The 19663-nt window shown below is 43.7% G+C and overlaps 1 protein-coding gene across 5 annotated transcripts in view; it reads left to right on the plus strand.

Annotated features, from left to right (window-relative positions):
• Positions 1-19663, plus strand: part of LOC121711906 (Fc receptor-like protein 5) — a 29695-nt gene that overhangs the window by 7332 nt on the left and 2700 nt on the right. Inside the window, exons 5-16 of one of the 5 annotated variants that reach the window (XM_042095781.1) lie at positions 3187-3534; positions 3687-3965; positions 4103-4450; positions 9032-9310; positions 9483-9830; positions 9909-10187; positions 10341-10688; positions 12137-12415; positions 12512-12859; positions 16583-16930; positions 17048-17326; positions 18828-19103. In XM_042095781.1, the coding sequence (XP_041951715.1) occupies positions 3187-3534; positions 3687-3965; positions 4103-4450; positions 9032-9310; positions 9483-9830; positions 9909-10187; positions 10341-10688; positions 12137-12415; positions 12512-12859; positions 16583-16930; positions 17048-17326; positions 18828-19103 (3759 nt within the window). Of the gene's footprint in view, positions 1-3186; positions 3535-3686; positions 3966-4102; positions 4451-9031; positions 9311-9482; positions 9831-9908; positions 10188-10340; positions 10689-12136; positions 12416-12511; positions 12860-16582; positions 16931-17047; positions 17327-18827; positions 19104-19663 lie in introns of those variants that run through there. The other 4 variants (XM_042095783.1, XM_042095782.1, XM_042095784.1 and 1 more) reach the window with 4 other exon arrangements.

Here is a 19663-nt window from a genome sequence, read left to right on the forward strand (position 1 = left end):
GCGGTTTAGGAGATGCGAGATGAAAGGGCGGCCCTGGGGAATGAGTTGACTAGTGGACACTCGACCGCGCCGTGACTGGGGCTATTGCAGAGGGGACGAGATGGCTTAAGTCCTAGGAAAACGCGGTTATGGAGCTCCATGTCGAGCCCGCCCCAGTAGGGGTTTTAGTTCCAGAGGCCGACTCTGGCAGCGCATTTTGCTGAAAACAGCCGGTGGTAGCCTACGTATGAAAATGAGCTCCACCGTAGGATACGGCTAGGCCGGCGATGATGGCCGGGTAGTCATTTAGCTTAGTCATCTGCGTCGACTGGAGAACACGAAACAGACGACTTCTGTGTAGTTGGCAAAAGCTATGGTGAACTCGGGAAATGACAGGGTTTTTTGATGCTGGGCCAGAATTTTTTAGAGAAAAACCAGTTCGCCGCAAACTAGATCCCGGTTATGAGAGGGAATAGGAAGGGAGGGAAGAATGGTAGAAAGGTCTACGTCTGCACCTGACAAGATGAGGTTCCTGGTGGACGCTGTGACGGGTGGTGGTTCGAATGCTGCAGCGTGAGGAGGCGGTGGCAGGGCCTGTGCTGTGGCTAAAGAATAGTTTTGCTGCCGGAACGGGACGTCGTGGTCCGAAGCACTCGCGGAGTGCTGATGACCCGCTGCTGCGGGCTGGTCTAGCGCGGAGCCGGGGAAGAGATGGGAAGGGAGAAAAGGGGGGAGGGAGGGAGCGGTCGCTGACGCGACCGGAAGGGGAGCAACCTGGGACAGGGTCGCGGGAAGTGGGACGGGGAAGGAAAGAGGGTTAGGGGGGAGTAGCGACGCTGTCGCTATCGGCGCCGACTAAGACCAGGTGCTCGCTAACTCATAAGAGAGATGGGGAGCTAGTGAGGTGACTCTTCGAGCTGACGCTTCGTGAGTTGAGGCGTGCTGTACAGACGTGGCTCCCGGGATGGAAAGGGGAGGGGGAGAGGGGGGAGGGAGGGAGCAGTCGTCGGAACGACTGGAGGTGGGGCAGGCCTGGACCGAGTCCTGGCTAGGGGAGGTGGATGGGGGAGGGAAAGAAGGAGTGGGGGGGGGGAGTAGCGACGCTGTCGCTACCGGGGCCGTCTGGAAAAGTGGGGCTGGACCCGGAAATACGGCGGAGATGCGGCGGGAATGGGCCTGAGCCGCTGACGTGGCAGTGGCTGTGGCTGAAGCAGCGAAATGATACGCTCTGAAGCGTGTGGTGCCGGAAAGTGCTGTCGGCGTGCCCGGTTCGCGAGGTGGCTGGTGGTGTGTGCTTCGTCCGGCTGAATGGCCGGCGGAAGGAACCGCGTCGGGATGCCAGAAGGAGCAGCTTGCTTCCTGGTCTGGGGAGGAAAACAAAGTGAGGGAGCGGGAGGGCGAAAAGACCGGGTTATCCGACTGCGTTAGAAGGCGGAGGAGATGGAACTTCCTATCCGACATGCGGCATCGCGATGCCGCGGGAATGGAGAGTGCTGCGGATGCGAGCCACTGTCCAGTGGGTAGGGTCAACGCCTTGCTGGCGCTGGGTGGATTTCCAGTTCCATGAGAGCTGTCTTGTCAATGCGAACGATACGCAGACTGAATGATTTCGCGAACGTCGGAGCGTGTGACGTATGGAAAAGGAGGTCGGCTTAAATAGGCCTACCCTGCGGCGGCAGTGGGTGAGTTAATTGCTGTCAATCATCCCGAAGGCTCCACCCGAACTTTGTTTATAAAACATCATTTACACCACCCACCTCACCCGCAAGGCGACCAAAATTGTGAGTGATGCAAGTCACCCCGCTCACAATCTGTTTGATCTACTGCCCTCTGGGAAGAGGTACAGAAGCCTGCGCTCCCGCACTACCAGACTCACCAACAGCTTCATACACCAAGCTGTAAGGATGCTGAACTCTCTCCCTCCTCTCCCCCCTCCACCTCAGCTACATAACATCCTGGACATTGGACCCACAATGGCCGCGTGCACTACTCCACTTGCACACTTGCACACTTGTACACTTTACAACTTGTTGTTGTTGTCCTGAAAACACAACACTTCTGCTGCTCTTACATAACTTGCACCACTATGTCACTTTCTTTCTTACTTAGGTCAAACAGAACTACCCAAGCCTTTTATTGGCCTGACTTTGCACTAGTATTTTATTGACTGTCTATGCACAATTTCAACCAAATTTTGCTGCTCTTATTTTTTTCATTATTATATGTGCCCTCTTATTTACTTACTTTTTTGTTTACTTGAATGTTATGTTTGTCTGTGGACTTAAATTGGTAAAATATGTCTTGTCTTCACCGTGGGATAGTGAGAAACGTAATTTCGATCTCTTTGTATGTCTGGAACATGTGAAGAAATTGACAATAAAGCTGACTTTGACTTTGACTTTGACTTTGATAAACTATAAGGTTACCTGCAAACACCATTTGCTTGTGGAAGAAGATAGTGCAGTGGTCACAGACAAGGGTTAGCATGTGGGAGACCGGGGTTTGATTCCTGTGTAATGCATTTTGGTAGAGTGAGTGTGCATGTGTACCAACGTCTCTGGAGAGAAGGTGCGCAATTTGAACAAGAAATCGGTTCTCAAACGGAAGTTTTGATTGCAACAATTAGCTAGTTCATGCACCAGGGTGTAAATAGCATACAGTACTATAAACACCAGGGTACGAATAGCATCCACTTCTAACTATACATTGATGCAAACAGCATACCCTATTCAGAGTGTCTGTTACACAGCTGAGCTATTCACACCCTGTTACGTAACAACAAAAAAACATGTTGCTTGTTTTTTTTTAATTATTATTACATTGTGTGATCAATATGCCAGAATAAATGCACAGGGGTGCAAATAGCATACACTGATATTTGTACCAGACAGGGTATTAATAGAACACATTGCTGTGTGCACCATGGTACGAATAGCATACAGTACATTGATATTTGTACCAGACAGGGTACTAATAGGACACATTGCTGTGTGCACCGGGGTACGAATAGCATACATTGATATTTGTACCAGACGGGGTACTAATAGGACACATTGCTGTGTGCACCGGGGTACGAATAGAATTCACTTCTTATTGCACCAGGGTACGAATAGCATACACTGCTAATTGTACCAGGGGTGAAATAGCCTTACCCTATTTTTTTTCATAACACATTTTTATGAAATTCTTTCAACTGCTAATCAACAGCGAGACCCCGTCCAGTTCTCAGAGTTTCTTCACACAGCTGGCCAGCTGAAGGAGACTCAGTGACTCTAAGCTGTGAGGTTAGACACACCTCCTTAGACTGGACGTTCCTCTGGTACAGAGCAGTTCCCTCCAGAACTGTTCCTTATAGACGGGACTCAGCTGATGTTCGCTACAGAGGGAACACTTACTCTGTGGAGCTCCTCTCAGACAGCAGCAGAGGAGCTGGAGGCTCCTACACTCTCAGCCCTGCTGCTCTTCAACACACTGGGCTTTATGTGTGCAGAGCAGAGGGAGGAGATCCAGCCTATCAGACAGAATTCAGTAATGTGGAGACTCTCTGGGTCACAGGTGAGTAAATTATTAACACAAGAGACACTTTGCTTATCGTTGGTCAGTGTGGACGCTTTTATCATTATGGTTATTGTTATCGTTATCATTCCTGGTATGAACGGCCCTTAACCCTGAATCTTAAATTCACCTCTTTCTTCACTGTGCCTCAGGTCTATCTCCTCCAGCCTCTCTGGTCATCAGACCCAACAGAGCTCAGCTGTTTGAATCGGAGTCCGTCTCTCTGAGCTGTGAGGTGCAGGACAACTCTACTGGATGGAGGCTGAGATGGTCCACAGACAGAGAAGAGGAGTCAGACTGTCCTCGTGATTGGAGATCAGAAGCTGGACCCACATGCAGCAGCAGCAGCACTTCAGTATGGGATAGGGGAGTGTACTGGTGTGAGTCTGAATCTGGGCAACACAGCAATGCTGTCAACATTACATTTAACTGTAAGCATGAAAGAAAAATTGAGATCGATCAAAAATAATTTCCATTTTATTTTATTTGTTTGTAATTGTTCTACTTACAGAATAAAACTGTTTGTATAACACATTTTTATGGAAGTCTTTCAACTGCTCATCAACAGCGAGACCCCGTCCAGTTCTCAGAGTTTCTTCACACAGCTGGCCAGCTGAAGGAGACTCAGTGACTCTGAGCTGTGAAGTTAGACACACCTCCTTAGACTGGACGTTCCTCTGGTACAGAGCAGTTCCCTTCAGAACTGTTCCTTATAGATGGAACTCAGCTGATGTTCGCTACAGAGGGAACACTTACTCTGTGGAGCTCCTCTCAGACAGCAGCAGAGGAGCTGGAGGCTCCTACACTCTCAGCCCTGCTTCTCTTGAACACACTGGGCTTTATGTTTGTAGAGCAGAGGGAGGAGATCCAACCTATCAGACAGAATTCAGTGATGTGAAGTCTCTCTGGGTCACAGGTGAGTAAATACTCATTCATGTGCTCATTTGTCTCAGTTTGTACTCCACTGAGTTTCAGTTTCTTGACTGACTCTAAAGGGCCGTTCACACCAAGAACGAGAACTATAAAAAATATTGTTCTTGTAAATATGAATGACGACGTTCACACATAAATCTTCAACTATGGTACTTTTTGACCAAAAGATTTTCAGAAAATGAAACATTTTGTATTCAAATATTATTGCCATACTTTGTTTCCCCATTCTGTCTAGATACATGCCCTGAAGCTGGCTATGCTGATTTTAATTGAATAATATATATTTTTTGCCATTTTGTCTAAGCACAGCAAGGAAATTGTAATTTTCCATCACCGAGATAAACATGTGTTTTAAAGCAAAAATGTTAAAGCCAATATATGTATAACAGCAAATATTTAAACATCACATTCACATCTTTCCCAATTTTACATTTATTTATATCTCAGAAATGTAACTGTTATGATATTATTAAGTTAACACTAAGAAACGCTTAAAAATAGGTCACTGAAACCATTCATTCACATTTTTACCATTTTGAAATCTGATATTTTTAAACTAATACAATATACCTTACCCTCAACTGCACAAACACCACAACCATCATTACCATAAAACTATTATTTTTAAACATTTTACCTTAAAAAATGTGTGGTTGTGGAAAAGACAAGGAGTTGTGGAAAAGACGGGATATGGTGAAAAATACATTTCAGTATAAAATCTCTAGTAAAAATATAAAAGATAGTAAAATATAACTCATGCAATATGTCTCACAGATGTATTTTTAATACAAAACAATATCATAAAAAACATCATCCTCATTTTGTCAGAACAATCTTCATAAAACAATTCATGAACTTCATAAAAAACCTCCATCATGTTGTCATAAAAACAAGTCTTTCACTGCCTAGGTTGACATTACAGGAGTGGTTTCTAGGTTGTTGTTAGGGTAATTAAAATGGTTGCTAGGGTACTGGTGGGCCAACATAAAGGGCCAGCATTGCGTCATTCATTTCAATGGGGCCAAAAAACGCAGAAAAATGGGAATACCGCGAAAACGACAAGGGCCAGTGACACGAAAGTGACAAGCAAACTGCACCGGTTCGGGCCTGAATTTTTGGAGTTGGAACTGCGTCGATAGCTCAAACAGTCTAGGAGCAGTAGCTCATACAAAAAGTGGGTGAATAGGAAGACATAATAATAAGAAAACTTAACAAGAACAATAGTGATAGATAGATACTTTATTGATCCCCAGGGGAAATTCAAGGTCTCAGCAGCATACAGACAACACAAACACATTCTTTAACAGCAGAAAGAGTAATTAAAGTATATAATATAAAAACACAACTAAGCAATAAGGACAGTAGAAGATAAAGAATATGCCAAATATACTAAAATACAAATTATACTAACACTTAATCTAAATCAATTCTAAAAACAGTATCCACATAGTGGTGATTAATCAATCAGAGGCGCTTGCAATGACTGAGGCAGGGACTGAGCCGGTGATTCTCTGTGAATATTAAGGTAAGGTAGGGTAAGGTGCTCTGTGTGAATGAGTGTCATGGTGATAGTGCAATGGTGATAGTGGTCATGGAGTAAGTCCAACAGTGCAACAATGCAGAAATAAAGTAAAGTAAAGTCTATATATCTATATATTTAACTATTTATTTTAAGAAAGGTATAAGTGTGGCCACAGTTCGGCTGTGGTATGGAGGGAGGGGTTATGCATATGTGCTAATGTGCTAATATAGCACGCAAACAGTGAGGCAAAAGACAGTGGTAAAAGTGGCTAGTGGACAGACAGTATCCAAACATGGAGGGGGTGAAGAGGCAGACAGACTATGCAGAGAAGTCTATCTCTCCTCTTCCCTTAAGTGAAGCATTGAACAGTTCAATGGCCTGGGGACAAATGACTTTCTCAGTCTGTCTGTTGTGCAAGGCAGTGAGCGAAGTCTCCAGCTGATCAGGCTCTTCTGCTTAACAATAGTGCTGTGGAGTGGGTGACACTCATTGTCCAAGATGTTGATCAGTTTGTTCAGGGTCCTTTTGTCAGATAGTGAAGTGATGCACTCCAGTTCAGCTCCCACTACAGAGCCAGCTTTCTTTACCCCGCATCCTTCTTCTTTGTGCTTCCTCCCCAACATACTACTGCATAGAAGAGGACGCTGGCAACAACAGACTGGTAGAACATCCTGAGGAGCTTGCTGCACACATTGAAGGACCGCAGCCTCCTCAGGAAGTACAGCCTGCTCTGCCCTTTCTTGTAGAGTGCATCAGTGTTGGCTGACCAGTCCAGTTTATTGTCCAGGTGGAGACCCAGATACTTGTAGGTGCTAACCACCTCCACATTGACCCCATCAATGTGGACTGGTAGCAGAGTGGGCTTAGACCTGCGGAAATCCACCACCATCTCCTTGGTCTTTGAAGTGTTGAGTTGAAGATGATTGAGTTTGCACCATTGCACAAAGTCCTCCACCAGGCTCCTGTGCTCCTCCTCCTGCCCGTTCCTGATACACCCCACAATTGCAGTATCATCAGAAAACTTCTGCATGTGGCATGACTCAGTGTTGTAGCAGAAGTAGTGGGCTTTCTCCGGGATTGTTTTTTTGTTTTTACAAAAACACAACAACCAATGCTAATAGCTTTTGTTCATCTCAAACACAATGTAGCCAGGTGAGATGTTTGCAACTACACAACCTTTTATCAATCCAGTTGTAGAAGGCCTAGATCCCAAACACAATTGATGAACTGCCCTACTTGTGATTGTTTTTAGAGATTTTAGAGGTTTTATATCGATGCTACAGAATTTGTGGCTGGTGCTACAAAACTTTTAACCTCTGTAGCACCAGTGCTACTTGCAAAAAAAGTTAACGTACAGCCCTGCTGCATTACGTGATTATTTCTGAGATTCTGATACGTTTTTAACCATGGCCTATGCACAGTTCTGGTTTGAAAATGTATCTCTTAAAATAATCACTTTATGCAGTCAGCTTAAGATGGCTGCAGGCGGCTACATGAAGTTGAATCACCCTATTGATTGGCTTTAACCCTAGCAACCACCATAGCAACTGTGTTATTTAGCATAGCAACCACCAGTACCCTAGCAACCATTTTAATTACCCTAGCAACAACCTAGAAACCACCCCTGTAATGTCAACCTAGCGACCACCATAGCAACCAGCATGATTGCCTTAGCAACCAGCATAGCAACCACGTTATTTATGCGTTTTGGCTTATTGGATGTTGCGTTAATGCAGATAACTTTTGATCTGTGTGCCCGATTTTCATAAATGAGGTACCGTTGGAATCCTTGGATTAAGCCGAGTTCCATGCCCCTGATCAAACCCACTCTTGCAGTTCCTCGGAAACGTAATTCTAATGTTACCCCTTCCAGGAACCTCTCTGCTGCTGAGACCATTTTAAATCTGTTACGTCTGTTGCGTTACTTAGTTCGCCACTGTCTTCTCATCATTTTTTGGTCTCTCACTGACATGTCTGCAACAGTCTTAACTAATCCTTGTTGTTTTTTCTTTGCATATCTTTCTCTGTCTTTCCTTAGGAACTCAGCATATTTTACTGGATCAGATTTTAGTATTTCCCTGCATAGTCTGGCCTTCTCTGCTGATGTTTGGGGTGCCATCTTAAAGGAACAGCAGAGAGACTATGTCAGACTTAGTTGTAACCAATAAAAGACTTTAATTAATAACATTCCCTAGGTCATAATATGCAAATCATGTTTCTACACTACATTTTTTAGCACTATAGGCAAACTACTTTGCTTTTTAGCCCTGACAATGTCAAATTTCAAATGCAAAATGTCTTTTCCACAACCGTCTGTATTTACCACAACCATGGAGATAGTTGTGGAAAAGACGGTTGTTGAAAAGACATTTTCCCCATTTCCCTCCAAAATCTCAAGCCTGATTAGCCTGATAGTGTTAGTTTTAGAGTTAGCAATAAATAATCACAAATTACAACTAATTACATTTAAAAAAATCCAGTTATTTTGTCGGCGGTATGAATTACAAGCGGTTCAGAAGTGACATACAATAAACATACTCTAAGTATAACTCATATTTACCTTGATATATCTCCTTTTTATTACCCCCTATTGGGATACCTCTTTCATTCAGCCATGTGGTTCCCTCTGGAGTGTCTGTTGCTATAGTTGTGTTGCGAAAGTGTGTTTCGTTGGCATCACACACAAGCAATGACAAAACAAAAAAAGTTAATGTTTTGACACCTATTTAGGAGTCCGGAACTAGGGCCATCATCTACTGTAGGTAGATTCGCAATGAGATGAGCTGCAACTAGATATGGTAACGTTAAATGCTTTGCGACAGCTTGCAACAGCTGGCAATGACGTGCACCATTTAATTCACACCGCTGCAACTCCTTCTGCGACGGTTTCGTCTCGACACGGCTCTTTGGTGTGAATTGGGTGTTATGTTTTTTATGTGACAGCTGCCGTAGTTAGGTTGCAATATAATCCCTAAACAATAGATGGGAGAAGTTCTTACACATAGGACCTTTAAATTGACCTTTTTCTTCACTGTGCCTCAGGTCTATCTCCTCCAGCCTCTCTGGTCATCAGACCCAACAGAGCTCAGCTGTTTGAATCGGAGTCCGTCTCTCTGAGCTGTGAGGTGCAGGACAACTCTACTGGATGGAGGCTGAGATGGTCCACAGACAGAGAAGAGGAGTCAGACTGTCCTCGTGATTGGAGATCAGAAGCTGGACCCACATGCAGCAGCAGCAGCACTTCAGTATGGGATAGGGGAGTGTACTGGTGTGAGTCTGAATCTGGGCAACACAGCAATGCTGTCAACATTACATTTAACTGTAAGTATGAAAGAAAAGAATTGTGTAGCAGAAAAATGAATGTTTATTGATCAGTTATTAAACAGTTCTCTCTGTATATGTTTTTTAGTTAAATAATAAGGGGTGAAATAGCCTTACCCTATTTTTTTTCATTACACATTTTTATGAAATTCTTTCAACTGCTCATCAACAGCGAGACCCCATCCAGTTCTCAGAGTTTCTTCACACAGCTGGCCAGCTGAAGGAGACTCAGTGACTCTAAGCTGTGAGGTTAGACACACCTCCTTAAACTGGACGTTCCTCTGGTACAGAGCAGTTCCCTCCAGAACTGTTCCTTATAGACGGAACTCAGCTGATGTTCGCTACAGAGGGAACACTTACTCTGTTGAGCTCCTCTCAGACAGCAGCAGAGGAGCTGGAGGCTCCTACACTCTCAGCCCTGCTGCTCTTCAACACACTGGGCTTTATGTGTGCAGAGCAGAGGTAGGAGATCCAACCCATCAGACAGAATTCAGCGATGTGGAGGCTCTCTGGGTCACAGGTAAGGGAATATTTTCAGCTGCTCTTTTGTCTCAGTATGAACTCACTTAAGTTCACCTGTTTCTCATCTGTGTCTCAGGTCTATCTCCTCCAGCCTCTCTGGTCATCAGACCCAACAGAGCTCAGCTGTTTGAATCGGAGTCCGTCTCTCTGAGCTGTGAGGTGCAGGACAACTCTACTGGATGGAGGCTGAGATGGTCCACAGACAGAGAAGAGGAGTCAGACTGTCCTCGTGATTGGAGATCAGAAGCTGGACCCACATGCAGCAGCAGCAGCACTTCAGTATGGGATAGGGGAGTGTACTGGTGTGAGTCTGAATCTGGGCAACACAGCAATGCTGTCAACATTACATTTAACTGTAAGTACAGTATGTAAGAGAAATTTGTGTAGCAGAAAAATGAAGGCTTATTGATCATCAGTTATCAAACAGTTCTCTGTATATGTTTTTAGTTAAATAATATTTTTTTTCATAACAAATTTTTATGAAATTCTTTCAACTGCTCATCAACAGCGAGACCCCATCCAGTTCTCAGAGTTTCTTCACACAGCTGGCCAGCTGAAGGAGACTCAGTGACTCTGAGCTGTGAGGTTAGACACACCTCCTTAAACTGGACGTTCCTCTGGTACAGAGCAGTTCCCTCCAAAACTGTTCCTCATAGACGGAACTCAGCTGATGTTCGCTACAGAGGGAACACTTACTCTGTGATGCTCCTCTCAGACGGCAGCAGAGGAGCTGGAGGCTCCTACACTCTCAGCCCTGTTGCTCTTCAACACACTGGGCTTTATGTGTGCAGAGCAGAGGGAGGAGATCCAACCTATCAGACAGACTTCAGCGATGTGAAGTCTCTCTGGGTCACAGGTGAGTAAATACTCCTTCATGTGCTCATTTGTCTCAGTTTGTACTCCACTGAGTTTCAGTTTTTTGACCGACTCTAAAGGGCCGTTCACACCAAGAATGAGAACTATAAAAAATATTGTTCTTGTAAATATGAATGACGACGTTCACACATAAACCATAACGACATAAAGAATGATATTGTTGGGGATCACTTTCAGAGCGATTCATTGTGACATCGATAAAAAGCTTACAGCCAATCAGAACTAATCACATTTTAGCCATCACATTCAACACAAGGAGAGACTTTGTTTAAAATTGGTCAGTGTGGACGCTTTTATCATTATGGTTTTAGTTATCGTTATCATTCCTGGTATGAACGGCCCTTAACCATGAATCTTAAAGGGACAGTGTGGAACGTTTTCAGTTGTTTGTTTGCTATATTATTGTAACATTTCCCATTCATAAATGTGGCCTCATTCCTGGTTAATTACCACCACCACTAATTCGAAGCATACCTATGGGCTTAGATATAGGCATTTACATATACATAGCGTTTATAATCGCTTCATCTACGTGTGCCATTTTAAAATAATGGTGACCGGCTAGGGACATTTGTGAAATACAGTGCCGTCTTTGGCATGCAAAGAAAAACTTTCTTGGATTCATCTGCTGAATTTCCCTACATTCAGCGATGTAAGTTATGAACTCATTTTCTACAAGCTACATGTCTTCCTAACATTCCGACATTGGCATTGTATTTTCCAACGAAACAAATAAAGAGAAAATATAACTTTGTTTGTGATCTGTCACTGTTTTAGCAAAGCATAGCCACCTGTGCTCTAGACCCAGAGACAGTTGATAAACTAACCTACTATAGTTTTGCTAGAACTAGCAGACTACCAGTGAGTTGCTGAATGTATGTTATTTCAGGTTAGTTTGCAACAATGTATAAGTTTAACCAAAGTCCTTAGCTGCTACCTAGTTAGCGAACATCACTAGCCATTCCCATTCACTTTCAGTTTACTGTGCTAACGTATAAGAAGCTCGGTTAACAGGCAAAATTAAATTATTTAATCCATGTCCGAAAGTGTGTTTCGTTGGCATCACACACAAGCAATGACAAAACAAAAAAAGTTAATGTTTTGACACCTATTTAGGAGTCCGGAACTAGGGCCATCATCTACTGTAGGTAGATTCGCAATGAGATGAGCTGCAACTAGATATGGTAACGTTAAATGCTTTGCGACAGCTTGCAACAGCTGGCAATGACGTGCACCATTTAATTCACACCGCTGCAACTCCTTCTGCGACGGTTTCGTCTTGACACGGCTCTTTGGTGTGAATTGGGTGTTATGTTTTTTATGTGACAGCTGCCGTAGTTAGGTTGCAATATAATCCCTAAACAATAGATGGGAGAAGTTCTTACACATAGGACCTTTAAATTGACCTCTTTCTTCACTGTGCCTCAGGTCTATCTCCTCCAGCCTCTCTGGTCATCAGACCCAACAGAGCTCAGCTGTTTGAATCGGAGTCTGTCTCTCTGAGCTGTGAGGTGCAGGACAACTCTACTGGATGGAGGCTGAGATGGTCCACAAACAGAGAAGAGAAGTCAGACTGTCCTCGTGATTGGAGATTAGAAGCTGGACCCACATGCAGCAGCAGCAGCACTTCAGTATGGGATAGGGGAGTGTACTGGTGTGAGTCTGAATCTGGGCAACACAGCAATGCTGTCAACATTACATTTAACTGTAAGTATGACGGATCATTTGCAATCAGATATGAAGATGGGTTTATTCATTCAAACATTCGTTTTTTTATATAAACCTCCAACTGTTCATCAACAGCGAGACCGCGTCCAGTTCTCAGAGTTTGTCCAGACAGCTGGCCAGCTGAAGGAGACTCAGTGACTCTGAGCTGTGAGGTTAGAGACACCTCCTTAAACTGGACGTTCCTCTGGTACAGAGCAGTTCCCTCCAGAACTGTTCCTTATAGACGCAACTCACCTGATGTTCACTACAGAGGGAACACTTACTCTGTGTTGCTCCTCTCAGACAGCAGAAGAGGAGCTGGAGGCTCCTACACTCTCAGCCCTGCTGCTCTTCAACACACTGGGCTTTATGTGTGCAGAGCAGAGGGAGGAGATCCAACCTATCAGACAGAATTCAGCGATGTGGAGGCTCTCTGGGTCACAGGTGAGCAAATATTCCTACAGCTGCTCATTTGTCTCTGGATAAACTCTTCGCTCCCGAAGTAAAGATATTTATACAAGTTCTTTGTCTCACTGCATAGCTAGTACCTCTTTTAAGGCTTGTAAAGGAGTGCTCCCGAGCGGATGGTTGGTCAGATTGAAGGATGTAACAAATACTGCTTTGTAGTCAAAAGGCTTTTTTTTTGTTATTATTTGTTTTAGACAAAAAACAAAACAATGATGACAAACAAAGAAATAAAACACTGAGGCAAAATAAGAAATAATCACAGGGACGATGCCCACGCATAACTAGGCATACCTCTGAGGTCTTTTGGCATGACCTCTCGCTACAGAGGAATCTCCCGTTTGAGCTAAACAGCCCCCATTAAAATCAGCGGTCTCAACCATGTACCGATATAAATGAATTAATGCATACACACAATATTTTAGATAACACACAACACACAGGCAATACACATCACTAAAAGAGATTCATGTGAATTAACTATAATGCCCAACAAAACGTCATTAAAGGAGTGATTCAGGATTTTGGACATCATTTCCAAGTTAGCAAGTGTGATATTTATCAGCCGAGACCATTTTCAACATGTTTCATCCAGTCCTTCTAGTTGCAGAGTTCGTAGGTGCTAGGCTAGCGCAAGTCAACAGTATATGTTAGCCTGCCACTAAAAACAGTCTTACCCACTCCTCAGTACACCTGAGGCAAATAAATTATAATGCCAGACTATCGATGAAAATGTCTGTGTTGATAGAATAGTGTTAGAAATAAAACTACCCTTGCATCACATTTAAAATAGTTATACTTTTTCCCCTGAAGTTGGTTGTAGGCATATAAGTAACGGCAGTGGCGGACTGATATTACTTAGGCTACTACTAGGTATCCCCATTGGAGTGCGCTTCTCTGTTTCTCTTTTCGGCGCAGTACTACTAACAGGAGCAAGTAAAATTCCGCCGCTGCTGAGAAACTAGTCCCTCAAAATGTAATGCGATTATTGAAATTCAAGGATATATATGCAAAATATGATGTGGATCATCGCACCGGATTCACCTTTACAGGTACCCTGCCATACACCTGTGGGCCAGCGGCATCGCTCTCTCCACTCTTCTCTCCTTCTTCCCTTCCAAGGCACCAGCGGGACTATGCCTAGCAGGGGCGTCCTCCTCCCTGAGCCAAGTCAAGGGCTTGGCCGCATACCTGAACAAGAGTTGGGTGGCTACAGCCGGTTATCAGAGTAGCGTCCTGGATCTACCCCAGCTGACCATCACTCGCCTCTGCAGTTGTTAATCCTTCCCCAGGTTGGCTCCGCCACCACACATCCCGCTGTATCCAGATCCATCGGGATGCTGTTACCGCCTGTTTGGTGACATTGCCTACCAGCCGCTTCCTGGCCAGACCTTCGATCCCCAATAATCCAAGGGTTCTCCAGAGTGACTGCCCAGCAAAGCTCCTGCAGCCGACCTCCACGGGCAGGTTCCAGGCCTTCCATCCATTTTGCTGGCTTTTGAGGACAAGGTCTTGGTATTTTTTGAGCTTACACTCCTGTGCCTCCTCCATCCTCTCTTCCCAGGGCACTGTTAGCTCTATGAGCACCACCTGCTTGGTACCTTTAGACCAAAGGAAAATGTCTGGTCTAAGGCTTGTATGGGCTATCTCTTCTGAGAATTTTAGCTGCTTTTTCAGCTCGGCCCTCATCTCCCAGTCATTTGCTGAAGCCAAGATCCCTTTTCCCTTTCGTCCTGTTGCAGTGCTCTCTCCTGCCTTTCGAACCTCCATCTGCACCATGGTACGCCGCTATTTTGGATCGGCATTGTTCCAGCTCACTCTAGTGGATCAACCTTGTCCCAGCCTGCCCTGGGCTACTGTCCCCACAATATCTGGATGATGCAATCAAACCTCTGCCTCTGTCAGTGCTCTACTAGCTGACCACTAGCGGCCTGTCCTGACCACAATGCCTGCCTGGCGTACTGTTTCATCTTTGCTGTCTCGCAGCATCATGGCCTGACACATCTTTGTCTTTACATTACATTACATTTAGCAGACACTTCTTGACCAAAGTGACTTACATATGTCAGCTATATTACAAGGAATCACATTGTCCCCGGAGCAACTTGGGGTTACAGTATGTGTACTGAATTCAGTGTTGGGAGTAATGCCTTACAAAGTAACGCGTTACTGTAATTCCACTACTTTTAGTGGTAACGAGCATGTAACGAAGTATTTTTGTAAATCAAGTAACGCAATTACAATTACTGAAATTTCAAAGAGTTCGTTATTTGCGTTACTTTGTTGATCTTGAATGAACGACTGCAGACAAGATGACAGATGCACATTTGCTGCTTCTGATCTAACGTCTCCCGACATTAGCTGTGTTTTCAGCGATTGTGTACATGTTTAGATTGCAGATGCATTCTTTACAGTTAATAGGAGCCTCCTCACATTCCTCCTTATTTTGTATTTATGCTAAAACACACACGAGTGCATTAGGCTACAATTTAAATGGGCATCTTAAAAGCCTTTTCCCTTTCGTTTCCATCTCGTAAGCTCCACTACAGTAAAAGCGCATTGTTGTTTATTTTATCTCTGCTCTTTTTCGCCTATTGCGCAAAAGCCTCGTTATATCAATTTCTCATTCTTACAACATAGCCACGCCACAACACCAATAGGCCTACATACAGTAGCCTATATATAGCCTTGGCACAAGCAAGCACACGTTTAACTCGAGAGGAAAATGCAGATTTCACTTACCAGATAAAGAAACCTCCAAATAGCCTACCGTACATACTACAGCGACTTGAGTTATTTGCACAGTATGTTTACATCGGAATTGACGTCCGTGGTGTTATGGATTCATTTGTCTGCGACAGAACATGCAACTTCTCTCTGGAACACCTTATCAGCCGAAGAGTAACCTTCTGCATAGTGCGCGACAACCCCAAACCCTCGGATGCGCATTAGAACTTATTTCGGTAGGTCAGCACTTGTGAAGCGCAGGCTTTTCCCAAACTGGTGGTGCTTAAAATGCTATATAATACAACTGTGTTCAAAGCAGGATGAGGATAACCTAAGGTTGTATGTGTGTGTGAGCAGACAATAACTGCTTTGAAAATAAGCCATTTAACATTGTTTCACATTGTCCCATTGAACTCATTCCATGTAGCCAATAGGATTGCAATAATAATGATAATAATAACTTACTATATTGCAGAATTCAGTGTCAGTGCACCACCATGCATACTAGTAGTAGTAGAAGGCAAGCAGTAGGCAGTGTGGTGTACATATCTATCAAACCACCTAGATGGTGAGGGTGGCACAAAACAAGGTCAGGGAAGCCTTCATGCATTGTAGAATGTTTTGTGGTCGGAAAAAGTTTGAGAACTCATGCACAAGGCTATTGATTTGAAGGCCCGTTGAAACTACAATAAATAGGTCTAAAAATTAGGTTTATTGTGTGTGTGACTTCAGTACTGTTCATATTGACATTTTAAAAGCAGACTTAAAAGTAACTCAAAAGTTACTTTCTCTAGTAACTAATTACTTTTGATATACAGTAATTGGTAAGGTAATTCAATTACTTTTGAAAGAAGTTAACTAGTAACTGTAACTAATTACTAATTTTCAGTAACTTTCCCAACACTGACTGAATTAGTTAAGACCAGTTTAATAAATACACTTCTTTTCAAAACACTTTTCTTGGCTTGTCAACAGTGAGACCCCATCCAGTTCTCAGAGTTTCTTCACACAGCTGGCCAGCTGAAGGAGACTCAGTGACTCTGAGCTGTGAGGTTAGACACACCTCCTTAAACTGGACGTTCCTCTGGTACAGAGCAGTTCCCTCCAAAACTGTTCCTCATAGACGGAACTCAGCTGATGTTCGCTACAGAGGGAACACTTACTCTGTGATGCTCCTCTCAGACAGCAGCAGAGGAGCTGGAGGCTCCTACACTCTCAGCCCTGTTGCTCTTCAACACACTGGGCTTTATGTGTGCAGAGCAGAGGGAGGAGATCCGACCTATCAGACAGACTTCAGCGATGTGAAGTCTCTCTGGGTCACAGGTGAGTAAAACACTCCTACAGGTGCTCATTTGTCTCAGTTTGAACTCCACTGAGTTTCAGACTGTTTCTTGACTGACTCTGAATCTTAAGTTCACCTGTTACTCGTCTGCATCTCAGGTTTGTCTCCTCCAGCCTCTCTGGTCATCAGACCCAACAGAGCTCAGCTGTTTGAATCTGAGTCTCTCTCTCTGAGCTGTGAGGTGCGGGACAACTCTACTGGATGGAGGCTGAGATGGTCCACAGACAGAGAAGAGGAGTCAGACTGTCCTCGTGATTGGAGATCAGAAGCTGGACCCACATGCAGCAGCAGCAGCACTTCAGTATGGGATAGGGGAGTGTACTGGTGTGAGTCTGAAACTGGACAACACAGCAATGCTGTGAAGATATCAATAACCTGTAAGTATTACAGATAAACCAAACCATTAACAGCAATAAAAACAAGTTTACTTATATAGCACATTCCATATAACCTGGACACGCCCACATTAGATCTCCTTTCAGGGATGGATACTAGTCTGGAACACGACAGGTCACTAGCGTTTCCATCGGTCGGCAGACTACCTGCCCAATCAGCAATGAGAGGGGATGACGCTATAGATTCGAAACCGAAAGAGCAGTAAGAGCAACGCCTGCAAACATAAAAAAAATGCAGTTGGAAAAATACAGAAATTTATTTACAGCAAAGGTAGGCCCACATACATTGTTTCCTGACAGTAAACAGCATCAGCAGTCAGTTTGTAAAGTTTAGGAGAAGTAGGAAGTAACGTTAGGAGTCTTTGATCAATGTAGATGGTTAGGCTAAACCAATGATTTCAAAGGTATGGTATGTCTTAGGGATGTGAATCTCTCATGTAAGACGATACGATTCACATCTAGATACATGGACACGATTCGATACAATTCGATGCAGTTGAAGAATGGAAAGCATTCTGAAAGATTTTTTATCATTTGCTTAAGGTGCACATTCATTTTATATTATCAATTATCATGGTCATGTCAATTAAGCAAAAACAAATGTGTGAATATGATTATCTAAACTGAGGTTTGTATCATATACTGTATTGAAATGAAAAAAGAATAGTCTACATTTCAGTCAAAAACAACAACCAAATACATTTTTATAGACTTTATAGATTTATAGAGTTATATCTGATTGTTTTCAAGGAGCTGTAGCCTATTGTTGAGGTAAGACAATACCGAAATAAAATAAAACAGTGCTTAAGACAATCTTGGCCTTTTCTCATATAGCCTAGCCTACAAGAATAAAATAAAATAAAAAAAAACTGGGCCTATTTTGTTCCAAGTCTAAGTGAATATGAACAAAATAATAATTTGTGCATAGTTTTAGCAGTAAGGGCCAAATTATTCTTTAACATGAAGGAAATCCCTTCATCAAACGTAAGGCTACTCTACAGACTATCATTGCCGTTTAGGAATGCTACAGTAAGTGTTTAATTTCGCGCTGGATTTTGGTCAAACAAACGACCGATTGCGAGTTGTCACGTGCTTAAGTTGCAGTAGATGTATGGGTAAAGAAGTCCTTTGACAACTTTGGGCAATGAATGTAGCCCAAAACGAACTGCATTACCCACAAATCCGTGCCACGTGTAGTTTCAAAACCGGAAGTGGGATGAACGCGCTGCTTGCAACGTAAAGGAGAGTCTGAGCGAGCAGAAAAGGTTGTGAACCGATTCGTAACATGTAAATCGATATAACGACCGGTTCATTTCAGTTTTATTCCGATACGGGGCTTCACGTATCGATGTAGCCATATCTTACATGTTAAAAACGGATACCGATACGTATCGGTTAATCTTTACACCCCTAGTATGTCTACTCCTGTCACTTTGTAGGCTAAATAAGTCTTGCTTTGCCATGTGTGTTCACTCTAATTCAGCTGGGTTTGTGATTCTGGAGAGCCCTACCAACCCTGTGACTGAAGGAGATCCTTTGACTCTGCGCTGTGTATCTCAGAGTAGACCCTCAACCACCAGTGCTGATTTCTATAAAGACGGCTCTCTCCTTCAGAGCCAATCAGCGGGAGAGCTGACCATCCCTGCAGTCTCAAAGGCACACGCGGGCTCGTATCAGTGCAGACACCCAGAGCTGGGAGAGTCACCAGAGAGCTGGGTCACAGTCACTGGCAGAGAGAGCCCCCAAGTCATAGTCATTGGTAGACACCTTTTTCTCTCTATTGTCTCTCTATCATTTTTAATATTATGTATACTATAACATTATGGGCTCTATCGTGCACACCAGCGCAATTGACTTTGTATACTCGCACATTTGTCTTTCCTATTTTGCAGTCAGCGCATATTGGAATTTTCCCTCCACAGGTACATGTGCGCCCACGGGGGCGTTTCAGCGAAAAGAGGGGGCGTGTTCCGGCGCAAACGGTCCCTGTTGATATTTTGCAGTTTCAGAAAACAATTCCGCCAGTGGCGCAAATTCAGATGCTATTTTAAGGGCGCATGCATGGTCACAGGCCTGCAGAAATGAATGCTATGCACACCGATCTACAGACACCCTGTGCACAGATGGAAACATTCAAAGCCTTGATAATATTTGTCCATTTCCCGGTTTTGTTCGTGCATTGGTCAACTAAAAATTTAGTAGCCTATATAGTACATCTACATGCAATATCTTTACAACAACGCCTAATTATGACCTATTAATTTGGACAACTTTATACAGACCTATAAAGTTACCTTTAGTTTTGTTTCAATTTACCGT

This window comes from Alosa sapidissima, chromosome 6, assembly GCF_018492685.1.
Source record: "Alosa sapidissima isolate fAloSap1 chromosome 6, fAloSap1.pri, whole genome shotgun sequence".
Classification (NCBI taxonomy): Eukaryota; Metazoa; Chordata; class Actinopteri; order Clupeiformes; family Clupeidae; genus Alosa; species Alosa sapidissima.